Genomic DNA, 13,208 nt, shown 5'->3' on the forward strand with positions numbered 1-13,208 from the left:
TGAGTTTGAATTTTATAAATTCTATAGCCTTATTTACAGTTCTCATTAACTATTGCACTAAGGCACAATACAGGAAGTTTATGATTAAAGATGTTTTGAAAGATCTGATTGCACTGAATATGTATCTATGTATGCATATTTCATGTTATATGTATTATAAAATTGAAAAACATAGATAGCATAGCTTACATACAAAGTGCCCTCTTGTGGTTCCAAGCAGGTAAACTCAAACAGATTTACAATATAGTATATCTTTAAATGGCTTTCTAATATATAACCACATTGTTTTAGGAAAACAGTATCGATTATTATTATAAAGCCTAGAATTTTTCCTGCAGCAAATACTACGAATGCCATTTCTTTGTCCTATCTGCACATAATAATTGACAAGTACAAGCTCTCTCTGTAATGGATCATGTCTGAGGCCGACAATACCAGCGCTACTGTAATGACATAGCTACTGCATAAACTTTTGGCCATTAAAGACATGATTGTCCTGTCCCTTCCTAACACAGCTCTTTAGCTATACTGGAAAAAAGTTTTTTGGCATTCCTTATTCAAAAGGTCTAACAGTCTTATCTTGCTTTATACTTTATTTTTCCAATAAAATTAATCTCAATGGACGAGAAGTTTGCTAGAGTAACTTAATGACAGTCTTTAATTATAAATCAGTTCAAAGCCAGACACGGCCTGAAATACTGGCACTTTTAGATACGTATTAGAACTTTCATTCAGTTCTCCTAAATGTTTTTTCTGCCTCATTGTGATGTGGAACCTTCATTTTCAAAGGCAAGAAATCTTCCAAGGTAAATAATAACCCTGCATTCTCAAGCAAGGGTTGAATCAGCAATCCACCTATTTTGCTTTAAAATGAGATTTACAAACCCATCTATTATCTGTTCGTTCAACAATAAATAAAAAGGGAGTTTTTCTTAAAATGTAAAACTAAACAGTGACACAAAAAAAGCAAATACAAGGAAATAATAAATACCTTTTTGGCCTTGGTTTTTTTTTCGTAAGTCTCTGATAATGGTTTTCTTTTTTCCTGAGTGGTGTCCTTGGAGAATAAATATTCAAACTCAGTAGTATCAAGTATATCAGGTTCTTCTAGTGATTCCCATAATGTTGGCATAGCAGTTTTCCTATAAAGGGAAAGGTAATAATAAAATTTCCAATAAACATTTATGAAAAACTATAATCGATCTAACCATAACAGATGAAAATCCATAATAGATTTAAAACTCAAAGCAACATGCACTGCTGGTATACAAACAGCATTCCTTCCCTATACCTTGCTCTTGTGAGAACTCAAAACGTTTTGCAGAAGGCTGTACCAAAAAGTTTAGCTATTTAGTATCCATGCCTGCTAGACTATCACAATGCATTATTTGTATTGTACGGTTTTTTGTACAACAGCCAAATATTACAACTGCAGCTTGTGCAAATATATCTCGAGAGATTTCTGCCACTTCAGCTAGGATTAGGAGTATTTCAACAGCAGTTTTTTTGAGTAATTCCCAATAATCTATTTAGACCTATAAAAATAAACAATATCAACAAATAGTGAACAAACTTTATTCAAGCATATTTTAAGAGCATTTGGGGTCATTTGTACAGGACTTGATTCACTTCACGTTAGCTGCAGATGTTGTATGCTCATATTTATCCTTGTTGCAGTTCTGAGAAACTAGAGTAATTATGTGACCTATATTTTGGGAGACTAACCAGTATTTTTCTCCATTCAACCAACTGTAAATCTTAAATGTGGATTATCTTTCCTTCTTTTTTTGCCTTCCAAGACCAGATTTAGTTTTGGAACACTTTGGAACTTGTTTACACAATCCTCTAGTTTTATCTGGATTTGGGGAAAATACTACGTAGTGCTGCAAACATGGCACTTCAATTCTGAATGAGCTTTGTTTCAAAATTTCAATGCTTCAGGAAAATATGTGGGACAAAACTGAGTGCTCTTCTTGTCTGTTTAGCAGTAGAAGGTGGGTCTATTTCTTCCAGCAGATGTCACTAAAAGGCAGTGAAATTATTTGCAATTAAAAAAAAAAAAGATGAAAACCCCTATAAAATACAAATGGCTGATGTCACTAAACATACTTTTATTAGATGTAATATGCAACAAAATGCAATACCTACCAATTTAAGGGAAAGCAAAATTAATGATTTTTTTTTTCAAATTTAGGATTTTTTCTATTTAATACTCAACTGTACATTTACTATCGTGAATGTTTAAGGAACTCTGATTTTTCCATTAGCATCTGCTGATGCAGCATATTCTGTGTCACAGGTCATGCTTACAGCTCCACAGCTTCACTTTCCCCAATATTAGCCGTAGTGTCAGCCATGCTGAAGAATGAAGAATTCTTTCTGGCTCTGTAACCAGAACTTTGAAGTCCTGGATAGCTGCTGATCTGAGCAGCAGACCCTTGAAGAAGTTTCCAGTTCTGGTGCAGACCATTAAAACGCTGGACTATTATATGTGGTGACCAGCAGTTCACCAGAAAGCTATGACTTAGACCTTACCTTGCATTCAGCAAAAGCTTGATGAACCAGCAATATTTCAGAACAAAAATTTTGATTTCAGTGAGTCAATAGGAAGAATTACAATAAGGTTTATTTAAGGACCAACTATTTATTCACTATGAAACATTTTTTCACTAGTAATTTTTGGAAAGTAAAACCAAAATGCTCAAACTTCCTGCTCCAAAATATTTCAATGCCTTTAGTTCTGAATCATTGAAAGAATACAACTGACGTTTCATTGACTGTTTCTTCCTGTCAAACATGTTATATAAGATATTAAGACCTTACAATACTTTATTATAGAATAATGATTCTTTCTCATCAAAATAAATTAAGACAAAAATATATAAACTAAAATAAAATTCATATTTAAATACATTTAAATGCAAATATTTACTTCAGTGTTTAAATATAATCCTAAGAATAACTTAAAATAAAAGATGAAGAATAATCGTAAATAATTTGTAATACTTAAATAAATAATTTATAGTGACATTATTATTATTATTATTATATATTAAGTAATATATATGTAATTTATTAAAATATTTAAAATAAATACATCTTTGTAATTGCACTTATGCTAAAATAATTTTGAACACAGATAATAATGATTTGAATTTTAAGACCCGAATAATCATGCCATTTCATTACTTGCATAACACAGGACCTGAATTTTATTTCATGATTCTAGCAACTCCTTGTTAAACTAGAAATAGTCTGTGTCGCTTAAGCATCCCCAAAAATACTTTTTGAGCAAACCCTCTTAATGGAGCTCTACGTTACATTAATAAACACTTGAAGCAAAGTTAGAATCAGACAAAACCCAAAAGAGCAGCTGAGCAGCACTGAAATCACATACCACTGTGGCAGTAAGGTATGCATGCTGGCCCAGAAAGTGTAAATGGGAGTACTCCTTTTCTCCTGCCAGCTGAATAAATGGATAGCATAAACAAAAGTTATGGGATCATTTCAAAAAGACTGTCCAAAAATTGTTTATTTATGCCCGTTCACCAAATGATCCCTTATAAACAAATCAATAAAACAGTATGTTTCATAGTAAATTTAGATTTGCTACAATGGTATATACTCTTAGACTACTTTCATAGAATCATAGAATGGTTTGGGTCAGAAGGGACATTTAAAGATCATCTAATCCAACCCTGCCACCACGGGCAGGGACATCTTTCACTAGATCAGATTGCTCAAAATCCCATCCAACCTGACCTTGAAGACTTCCAATGATGAGACCACAGCTTTTCTGGGTAACCTGTTCCAGTGTTTCTACCAACCTTGTTGTAAAAATTTTCTTCCTTACATGCAATCTAAATCTCCTTTCAGTTTAAAACCATTGCCTCTTGTCCTGTCACCACAGGCCCTGGTAAAAAGTCTTTCTCCGTCTTTCTCATAAGCCCCCTTTATATATTGAAAGACCACAATAAGGTCCCCCCTGAGCCTTCTCCAGGCTGAACAACTCCAACTCTCTCAGCCTTTCTTCATGAGAGAGGTGTTCCAGCATTCTGATCATTTTCACAGCCCTTCTCTGGACCCACTCTAACAGGTCCATGTCTTTCTTGTACTAGGGGCCTCAGAGCTAGACGCAGTACTCCAAGTGGGGTCTCACCAGAGCAGAGTAGAGGGGGAGAATCACCTGCCTTTGACCTGTTGGCCATGCTTCTTTTAGTGCAGTCCAGGATACAGTTGCTTTTCTGCGCTTCAAGCTCACTTTGCCAGCTCATGTCCAATTTTTCATCCACCAGTATCCCCAAGTCCTTCTCGGCAGGGCGGTTCTCAATCCATTCATCCCCCAGCCTGTATTGATATCGGAGGTTGCCCCAACTCAGGTGCAGTACCTTGCAGTACCAACTTGGCCTTGTTGGACTTCATGAGATTTGCATGGGCCCACTCCTCAAGCCTGTCGAGGTCTCTCTGGATGGCATCCCTTCCCTCAAGGGCATCTAATGTTTTATTCCAGCACTGAATCACAATAAGATTGGTAATTTTTCTTTTTCTTTTTTTTTTTTTAAAAACTATAGTGGTCTCTATCAGTACTGAGACTCCCCCATAATGGATGCTTCATGCTACAGGTTCCTGAGCTGCACATATTTATACATATGCTTTACTTTTCCTGCTCTGACAGAATTATACACAGAGGCTAGGTTCCCGTTTAACTGTTTCTAGAACTGGAATGACAGAGGATGACACAACATAGTGCTCATGTTGAAGATGGTATCACCTGAAGTAACTGGAAAGCAAAAATGAAACTCTAAGTTCTCACCTGACCAAAATTTAACATTTCAATTCTAATTCTAATTAAGATTTAAAAAAAAAAAAAAAAAAAAATCTTTCTAATCTCTTGGCTACCTTTTTTTCTCTTTAGTGCTAAGTCTAGGAACCACCCTGTCACTAGAGTTGTCCAGGGAGTACTTAGATTTTTGGGAAAAAAACCAACAAAATTCCTTTGTTATAATGCACATAATTTTCATTTATAATGCATATAATTTTAATTTATATTTCATATTTTAAAATAATTTTTATGATCTATTTTTAGACTTCTAGAACTGATTCCATTTTTTTCTTAAAACATGTAAATTCCATGCCTCTACACGGATTATGTTATACATTCCTAGACTGTTAACTTTTGTTATTAAGTCTTAAATAGTATACATACCCTTGTATTATGGGCTATAAATAGCAACTCTAAGTCCAAATAAATATATTTTACCTGCTGCCTTGTAATTGTATCCGTGTCCAATACAAAGGCTTCATGGGACGGCTAGGTTCAATGGCAGGTTTTCGAGGACCTTGGTTTGAAGATAAAGTGCTATTAAAAAAGAACCCAGACCCAGGAGGTGGAGGGGGTGCAGGTAACCCAGATCCAGGCAGTGGAGGAGGAACAGGAGGTCCCAACCCTGGAAGCGGTGGTGGTGGTGGTGGCGCTTGAAAATTCCTACAGCCTTCAGAAAGTGGAGGTGGCAGTGGTGCACCAGATCCAAACTGAGAGGTCAGTGAAGTCAGACCCATTGGCAAAGGTGGTGGTGGAGGAACTAAACCTGGTAGTGAAGAATCAGGAAGGGGAGGAGGAGGTGGTGGTGGTGGTGGTGGTGGCGGTGGTGGAGGAGGAAGCAGCATTTGTTTTGGTTGACAAGATAAGACAGTTTCTGAAGACTGTGCATTGTCCTTATTTTCACTTTGGGCAGAAATACTATGTGACAAAGAAGAAATATTAAGCTTTTTGGGTACTATTTGGTTATTTTTCACAGCTCTGTTTTCTTCTTCACTAGGCTTTATGAAAGTTTCTCTGTCAGTCTGTATACATACATTTCGGTATGTCTTTGGTGGGTTATCATCTTCAGTGGAAACACCAATATCCTTTGCTTTTTCATTTCTTCTGTTTAATTTATTATCAAGCTCATTCTTCAGATGTGCAATAGTTTCCTCAAGCTGAGCAGTTGATACAGCATGTTCTCCACGAATATGGAATACCCTGAGTTCAAATTGAGACTGCAGAACAACAACAAAAAAACCCTTAGTGCAAATATTTTTCTAAAGTGTTTATTTTGTAGTAATTAACAATCTTCACATTTAGACTATGTTCTTACTTTAAGCAAACCATAATGACAGAAATACTTCACTTTCCCAGTTCTAAATGGCTTTATTGCAAGCTATTACATAATTGGACAACTACTAATCTTTAAAGACATGTAAGCAGTGTGTGTTTCGACAAAACATATTTTATGAGTAAATATCCAGCACATCAATTTAGCAAATTCTAACTTGTACCTTGTCTTTAAGCAGACTTATTGGTTTTTAATTGCTGAATGCAATAATTAATAGTTCATTATGGAAAAAAGGTACCTTTTTCGAATGGTATTTTACTTAATGATATGATTTTATTGACTATTTGATTTCATAAAGATGCCATATATATAGTGAACATGTTAGGAAGTAAAAAAGAGATCAAACACAACAGAAGCTGAAATTCCTCCCAGATAAAACATTAAATAAACAAATTAAAACACTTTCTCAATCTATTAAAAGTGTTCTCAACAATTAAATTCACAGAGGTACACATAAATTGTCCTTCAAGTTTATTTTTAGTATTAGATTAAAATTTCATTTCTACCAGATATAGTCTAATCTACAATTCAGGAAAATAAATCTTAGAACCAAGAGGATGAAGAGGATTTCACTGAGGTAGAAGGAAATAACAATCTGTCAAGAATATATGTAAGGAAGGAAGAAAAAAAACCACTTTTCTTACTATATATCAGAAAAATACAAAACATTTGATATAGAAGTATCTCCTTTAAATAATTCAATCCAATACTGTTATTCCAGATTACTAAATCCCTACAAGCTATTTTCTGTTATGCCATGATACTATCAGGCAGATGACTGGTGTTATCTTGTTCCTTTGCAAGGCAATGACTCCTGAAAGAGCATTTTCCATGGTTCTTTCAGGATCTCTGTACAAAGGGAAGCTGACATTTCAACAGAAGCAGCTAATGAGCTGTGATTTTCCCGAATTCCTGCAGGCACAACAATTTACACTTTAAAAATTCCCACAAAGTGCTGGTTAGAAGTGGCAACATAGCACTCCCTACTTATCATTCCAACTTGAGTATTAGGTCAGAGTTAATAATTTACAGCGTTAATTAATATGCATCCAAGTCATGCATGTGTAGCTCAATATGGCAAACAGTTGTGTAATATACTGTAATTTTATATCACACAAAAAAGCTTGAATAGATATGGAAACAATGTATGTTATTTCTTACAGCATTATGATCAGCTTGTGTTCTAATCAATTTGTTAAGATAAAGTCCGAAGTAAACATTTGAAAATATTGGATACAAAATGCTCCTTCTCTTAACTGGGAAGTGTAAAGGTGGAAAATCAAGTTTAAAGTCTTGCAAAGATAATCAAACAGAGATTTGTATTGGAAACAAAGCAATTTCTATTAGTTTTATAGAAGAACTAGGACTAATATGTACAACAAATAGAACATTTTTTGCCTGGCTTTTTTTCTTTTCCTACTGTTACTCTATCAAAGTTTGTTGTCACTCAGCTTAATTATTAGTTCAGTTCTAGTATCAAAAGGTTTTCTGCCATTTGAATTGCTCCAGAGCAATCATCTTTTTTTTTAAACTCGGCATACTGATCCATAAATGAGGTAAGGAAGTAAGTTTGCCTTAGGGAATTTAGCTATTTTGTTTATCATAGTATTTTGCCCCTATTGGACATCAAAAACTCCCCGATAGAACAATTTACTTTGAACGTTAAAGATTTTCCCAGCAGTAAATCTGAAGTCACCTTAAAAACACACTGTAAAACAAGCACAGTATTTAACAAAACTACTTATTACATTTAACTGGACATGAAAGCAACTTGTTAGTATTATATTCCTTTTCAACTACAGATCTTCAGTCTTTAATTTACAATATAAAATTTGTGGTTTAACTCAAAATTATGTTTGAGGTGATAGTTTTATGCTTTGTCTTGCTTTTTACTCTTTCACATTTTCAAAATTATTTTCTGTTAATAAAAATAATAAAATTATTAACGTAAACAAGAATTAAAGCTAAAATTACTAAGCACAAAAAAGAAAACCAGGATTAACAAAAATGACACATTGCGAATCTGTGTTGAATATCTCATCAATGAAAAGATCAGTCTTATCCAACTGACTGCAATATAAAAAAGCAATAAGTAATTACCTTACATCTCAAAACAAATCTTGTTCACCAAAACAAGATTAAGTGATATTAAAATCTTTTCAGTTTACATAACTATGATAGTATTTTCAACAAAATTTTCAAGAATATGTATATTAATACATACTATTTTTATATGTATACGTAAATAATACATACATATTCTTAATAAAGGTCTGCTTCCTGGCAAATATTTCTTCAAAAGAGATGTGAAAAGCTCTAAAATCTTATAATTAATCAAATAGAGATCAAACAGCATCCAGTCATTCTACGCAGGTAGAATTTAAACATTCTCTTTCTGTCATGTACTATGACAAGTATGTATAAAATCTATTACATTTTCTTTATTATATCACTAAGAACTAGTTAGATACCTTATCAACATGCAGTATTAAATAATAAAGAAAACCAGTTTGTACTGAACTTAGGCACCTTTGACTCCTGAAAGTAAGTCAATAACTAAAAATAATTTTGAAAAAAATTACAATTTTCACTTGTCTGTGGCTTAAAACTTTTTACATGGTATTGCCTATTAGAATGAAATCTCAGAATTCAGGCTACAGAATTACTTACTGATAATCACTAGGCCTCAATCTTGAAGGAGTCTATGGAGAACTCAAACTAAAACTAAATTAACTAAAATTAACTAAATTTAATTAATTAAATTAAACTAAATTTAAACTAAAATAAATTTTGACAAAATCTTTTTGTCAATACAACCATTCATTATGCAAGATGATTTCTTGATTTTACAATGGGTTGTTCTTTAGAACTTGTGGGATTTGTATTAGTTTAGAATCCTTCTTCTGATGCATTATACATCAAATTTATAGTTAGTATTTTCATTATAAAGATAAGTCACTAAATTTTGCAATAGCCATTGGTTAATACAGTTGTCGTGGTTTAACCTGGCAGGCAGCCAAATACCACGCAGCCGCTCACTCACTCCCCCCGCCCCCCCAGTGGGATGGGGAGAGAATCGGAAGGGTAAGAGTGAGAAAAACTCAACTGGGTTGAGATAAAGACAGTTTAATAGAACAGAAAAGGGAAAATAATGATAATAAATAATGATAGAATACACAAAATGAGTGATGCACAATGCAATTGCTCACCACCTGCGCTGACCGATAACCAAGTAGCGATCGGTACTTCCCGGATCACGCCTACCGTTCATATACTGAGCATGACGTCACATGGTATGGAATACCCCATTAGCCAGCTGGGCTGGCTGTCCTGATTATGTTCCCTCCCATCTCGTGTACCTAGCTCAGTCAGTAGGCACGGGAGCTGTCCTTGGACTAGGAGGGCACTTAGCAACAACTGAAAACATCGGTGTGTTATCAACATTCTCCTCATACTAAATCCAAAACACAGCACTAGGAAGAAATTTAACGCTATCCCAGCCAAAACTGGGATAACAGTACATATCCAGGCAAATCTTTTCTTTCTTACAATTCATAAAACAAAGGATAGGAACAATGGAATCTTTTTATACTTTACATTATTATAAACAAATCTAACATACTGAAATGGAATATAATGGAACTCTTTCCATCTCACAATTTCAAGTGAGAAATAAATCAATCAAAATTACTTTTATACTATATGCTTCAGAATCCTGAAATATTAAAAATATAATGTGAATACAGAGACATTTTTTTGAATAGAAATTAGTGTTAGAAGCACTTGTGCACAATCTTTCCAGTTAAAATACTGTTTTCATCTAAATGGGAACCAAAGTTTTTTTACTATAGTATACATATGTCTACCAAAGCTTACAGTTTTATTTCTAGGTGTCTGTCAACACTCCTTTAAAATGTTTATGATGGCTACATAACAATACCTGTGCCTGCTGGGAAGAACCAATTTTTAACTATATTCAAATCTAAAGGGATTTGAATAGATACAGTTCAAATTATTCAGTTGGATAGATACAGTTCAAATTATTCAGCATTACTGAATCATGTCAGCAATTATTACTATCATGTTGGCAATATACTAAGTCTGTTTTCATGGCACATCATGCACCAGACTCCTAGAGTCTTTGGGAACTGCTGTTAAGATGAACAATGACCAAAGGCTATCATCAGAATATAAAGGTTTGGTCACAGCTATTTTAAGCAGAATGAAATGGAAAAAAAAAAGTAAGCAGGAAATAAGATGTCTGAGGGAGGAAAGGTGTGGGAAGAAGGCTGGAAACTAAAACTTAGAAAGCCACCCTATGCAGCATAAATGAACATGATTTATTCCTGAAGAAGGGTAGAAGATTTGGAAACCTATCAGAGTAAAACGTCTGTATAAATATCTGTATAAAGTGAAAGCAAGACATTACGAAGAACAATTTGGGAGATGTGCATCAGCATGTTTTAGATATACAGGACAACAATTTTTTTCATTTGAAAAATGCATTTGCCTCTCTGCTGACTTATTTAGAAGCCTGGTTGCCTGCTTCTCAACAACATTCATATAAGAAATTGGGATTGTACATGTAGATTCAACACCCAACAAACTAGTGCAAGGAACACATTTTTCTACTCCCCTGACTATTTCACTTTCTTGCAGCATTAATCCACTCTTTCAAACAGTATATAAGATTAAGCCCTCAGGCCTTGGCACATAGAGGATCTCTGGCTTCTCATCGTGACAATGACTCTTGCCAGTCAGTCAGTGACATTATCTAGTTTTTGTTACATATTCCTCCCTCTCCGGTACACACATACACACACAAAATTGATACTTACAGCTGTCTAAATTTCCATGACAGTAGAGAGATATTTTGTCCAGATTACTATTACAAATACCAGATTAGAGGCAGGTATGTTTCAATAAAACCTTATTACTATTTCCTCTTCATATTTCCAGCTTGAAAGAAAATATAAGTATATAAATAAATGTACTGTAAAAGCCTTAATGTGATGAAATCAGATTTCAATCATAAATTTTAAAGTACCTCCTGAGTATCTTAAGCCTAATCCACACAGCAATATGCTACTGAAAAAAATTTCCTTACCTTAGTACAATCTTTCTTTCATTCATTGTCAATATTAAATATGCAAACAATGCTATGCCAGTATGCTGAAGAACACAGTTAGAATTCAGAATTCATAATAATTTTATCAGACAAGGAAGCAGTCTGAAAATAAATGCTACAATTCAAAAAAGAGAACTGCAGCGTACATAGCCACTGAATGGACTGATCCGTAGTACGGCAATTCTAGGGCAAAAGGATCTGCGAAGGACAGCATATTGCAAACTGATCATGAGTCAACAACTCCATATTAGAATATATAAATAGAAATGTCATATGCAAAAAAGTAATCCTTGTGCTCTATTCAGCTACTAAAAGCTGCGTGTATATTCAGTTTAAGAAAAATGCTGTCCCTGTGTTCATGATCACTGCTATTGAAATCTATTAATCTTCGTATTAATTTTCTAGGTTCAATCTACATTGCCTCTTGTCTCCACCTAACCCTTACTGGATAATGCCCCCTTGTTTCCTTAGTTTCCTTCTGTTTCAATTGCTGAAAAATACGTCCACTGTACCCTTAAATTTGCTTTGCAAGATGTAATTCAGCTTGAGTGTTGTCAACTGTCCTTTTAATCCTCTGCTTTTCTGACCTCTAAAACTAGCCTTCCTGGCTGATGTACCTTTTTTTCCATCCTTCATAGGCTCTCTGCTTCCACCCAATATCCATTTTGAAGAGGTTGAAGAAATAGGCAGTTTGGTCTATCCCTCTCCCTGATAAGTGTTATTTTGCTTCCAAATCTGCCCTTGCTTGGAACGCAGGTTTCAGAGTTTTTGCAACTCCGATTCTGACTAAATAAGGTCCATGCCTATTCGCTGTTGAAACCTCACCAGTACAGCTGTACTCACAAATGAGTTTCTTTAATTTCTCGAGGTTTGTCTGGTATCTGCCATTGGAATGTGCCCAATCCATTTTCCTTGAGTAAAATCACCTCACTAGAGCAAATGATCCCAGCTGACTCTCAGTTCCCTTAAACATAGGCATTTATATATAAGCTTAGAAGAATTACCATTACTGTCAATGGGTAAAATAAAAGCTATCCTAAACACAAAACAAAACACCCCTGTTACTAAAATACATGATTTGCCATGATACAAAGATGATTATGCAAATATCTGAAATATTGATGTCTTCCTGTCTTTTCCCCTTACACCCCGCCCTCTGCTGAGTGACTCCAGTGACTTCCTTTTTGCACCTGCTAAGTGACTTGACACAACACAGAGAAAAAAGACAAGATATATTTTCTGAAATAATGCCGACAGCTCAGCCTTGGTCCCGTGAGACTCAGGAAGATAAGAAGCATATGTTAAAGGGAAGAGAAAGACCAAAAACTGAATCAGTGTACCGTACTTCCATTAACCATTACAGTCTCAGATGATAAAGCATGTAATTAATCACAAAAGAAAAAGACTAAATCCTCTCATTCAGAATGTAACCTACAGGTTGTCTAAATGTCTTTGAAATGATAATATGGATTGACACAGACAAATCTCAATACCAATATGACAGCTTTTCTCTGCTCTCTGACAGGTGACAGAAAGATTACAGTCTCATTTAATACAATCAATATAGACAATTATACTCTATATAGTCAATTAAATGCAATCAACTCAAGTATATTTGTTGTGTACCACTTTATATAATGTGATTTTATATGGACAAAGGCTTTCTAACCATGAAATAGAATTGCTCTGATATGAGAAGTTTTAGAACAATTTGTATGTACGAATATGAGGAAACCATAAATCTCTGCAATAATCTACTTTCAAAAATCCGTTGCTGGCTTGTTATTAGTCAAGACTTATTTGCACCATAAATGTTTTAAAAAATCCTGAGAAGTGTAACAGTAAGACATTAAAAAAAGTTCTCTAAAACACTGTTTAGAGCAAGCAATATGCAGAACTTTTGCTTTGAAACTAACAAGTTAATG

The 13,208-nt window shown here is 34.3% G+C and overlaps 1 protein-coding gene across 3 annotated transcripts in view; it reads right to left on the minus strand.

The window, feature by feature from the left end:
* The window catches only part of FMN1 (formin 1), a 188,145-nt gene that overhangs the window by 87,203 nt on the left and 87,734 nt on the right, over nucleotides 1-13,208 (minus strand). For all 3 annotated transcript variants that reach the window (XM_075151791.1, XM_075151793.1, XM_075151792.1), the window contains 2 exons: nucleotides 5,261-6,039; nucleotides 992-1,142 (listed from right to left, as the gene is read on the minus strand). In XM_075151791.1, the coding sequence (XP_075007892.1) occupies nucleotides 992-1,142; nucleotides 5,261-6,039 (930 nt within the window). The remainder of the gene's footprint in view (nucleotides 1-991; nucleotides 1,143-5,260; nucleotides 6,040-13,208) is intronic.

Source organism: Calonectris borealis, chromosome 5 (assembly GCF_964195595.1).
Source record: "Calonectris borealis chromosome 5, bCalBor7.hap1.2, whole genome shotgun sequence".
NCBI classification, from domain to species: Eukaryota; Metazoa; Chordata; class Aves; order Procellariiformes; family Procellariidae; genus Calonectris; species Calonectris borealis.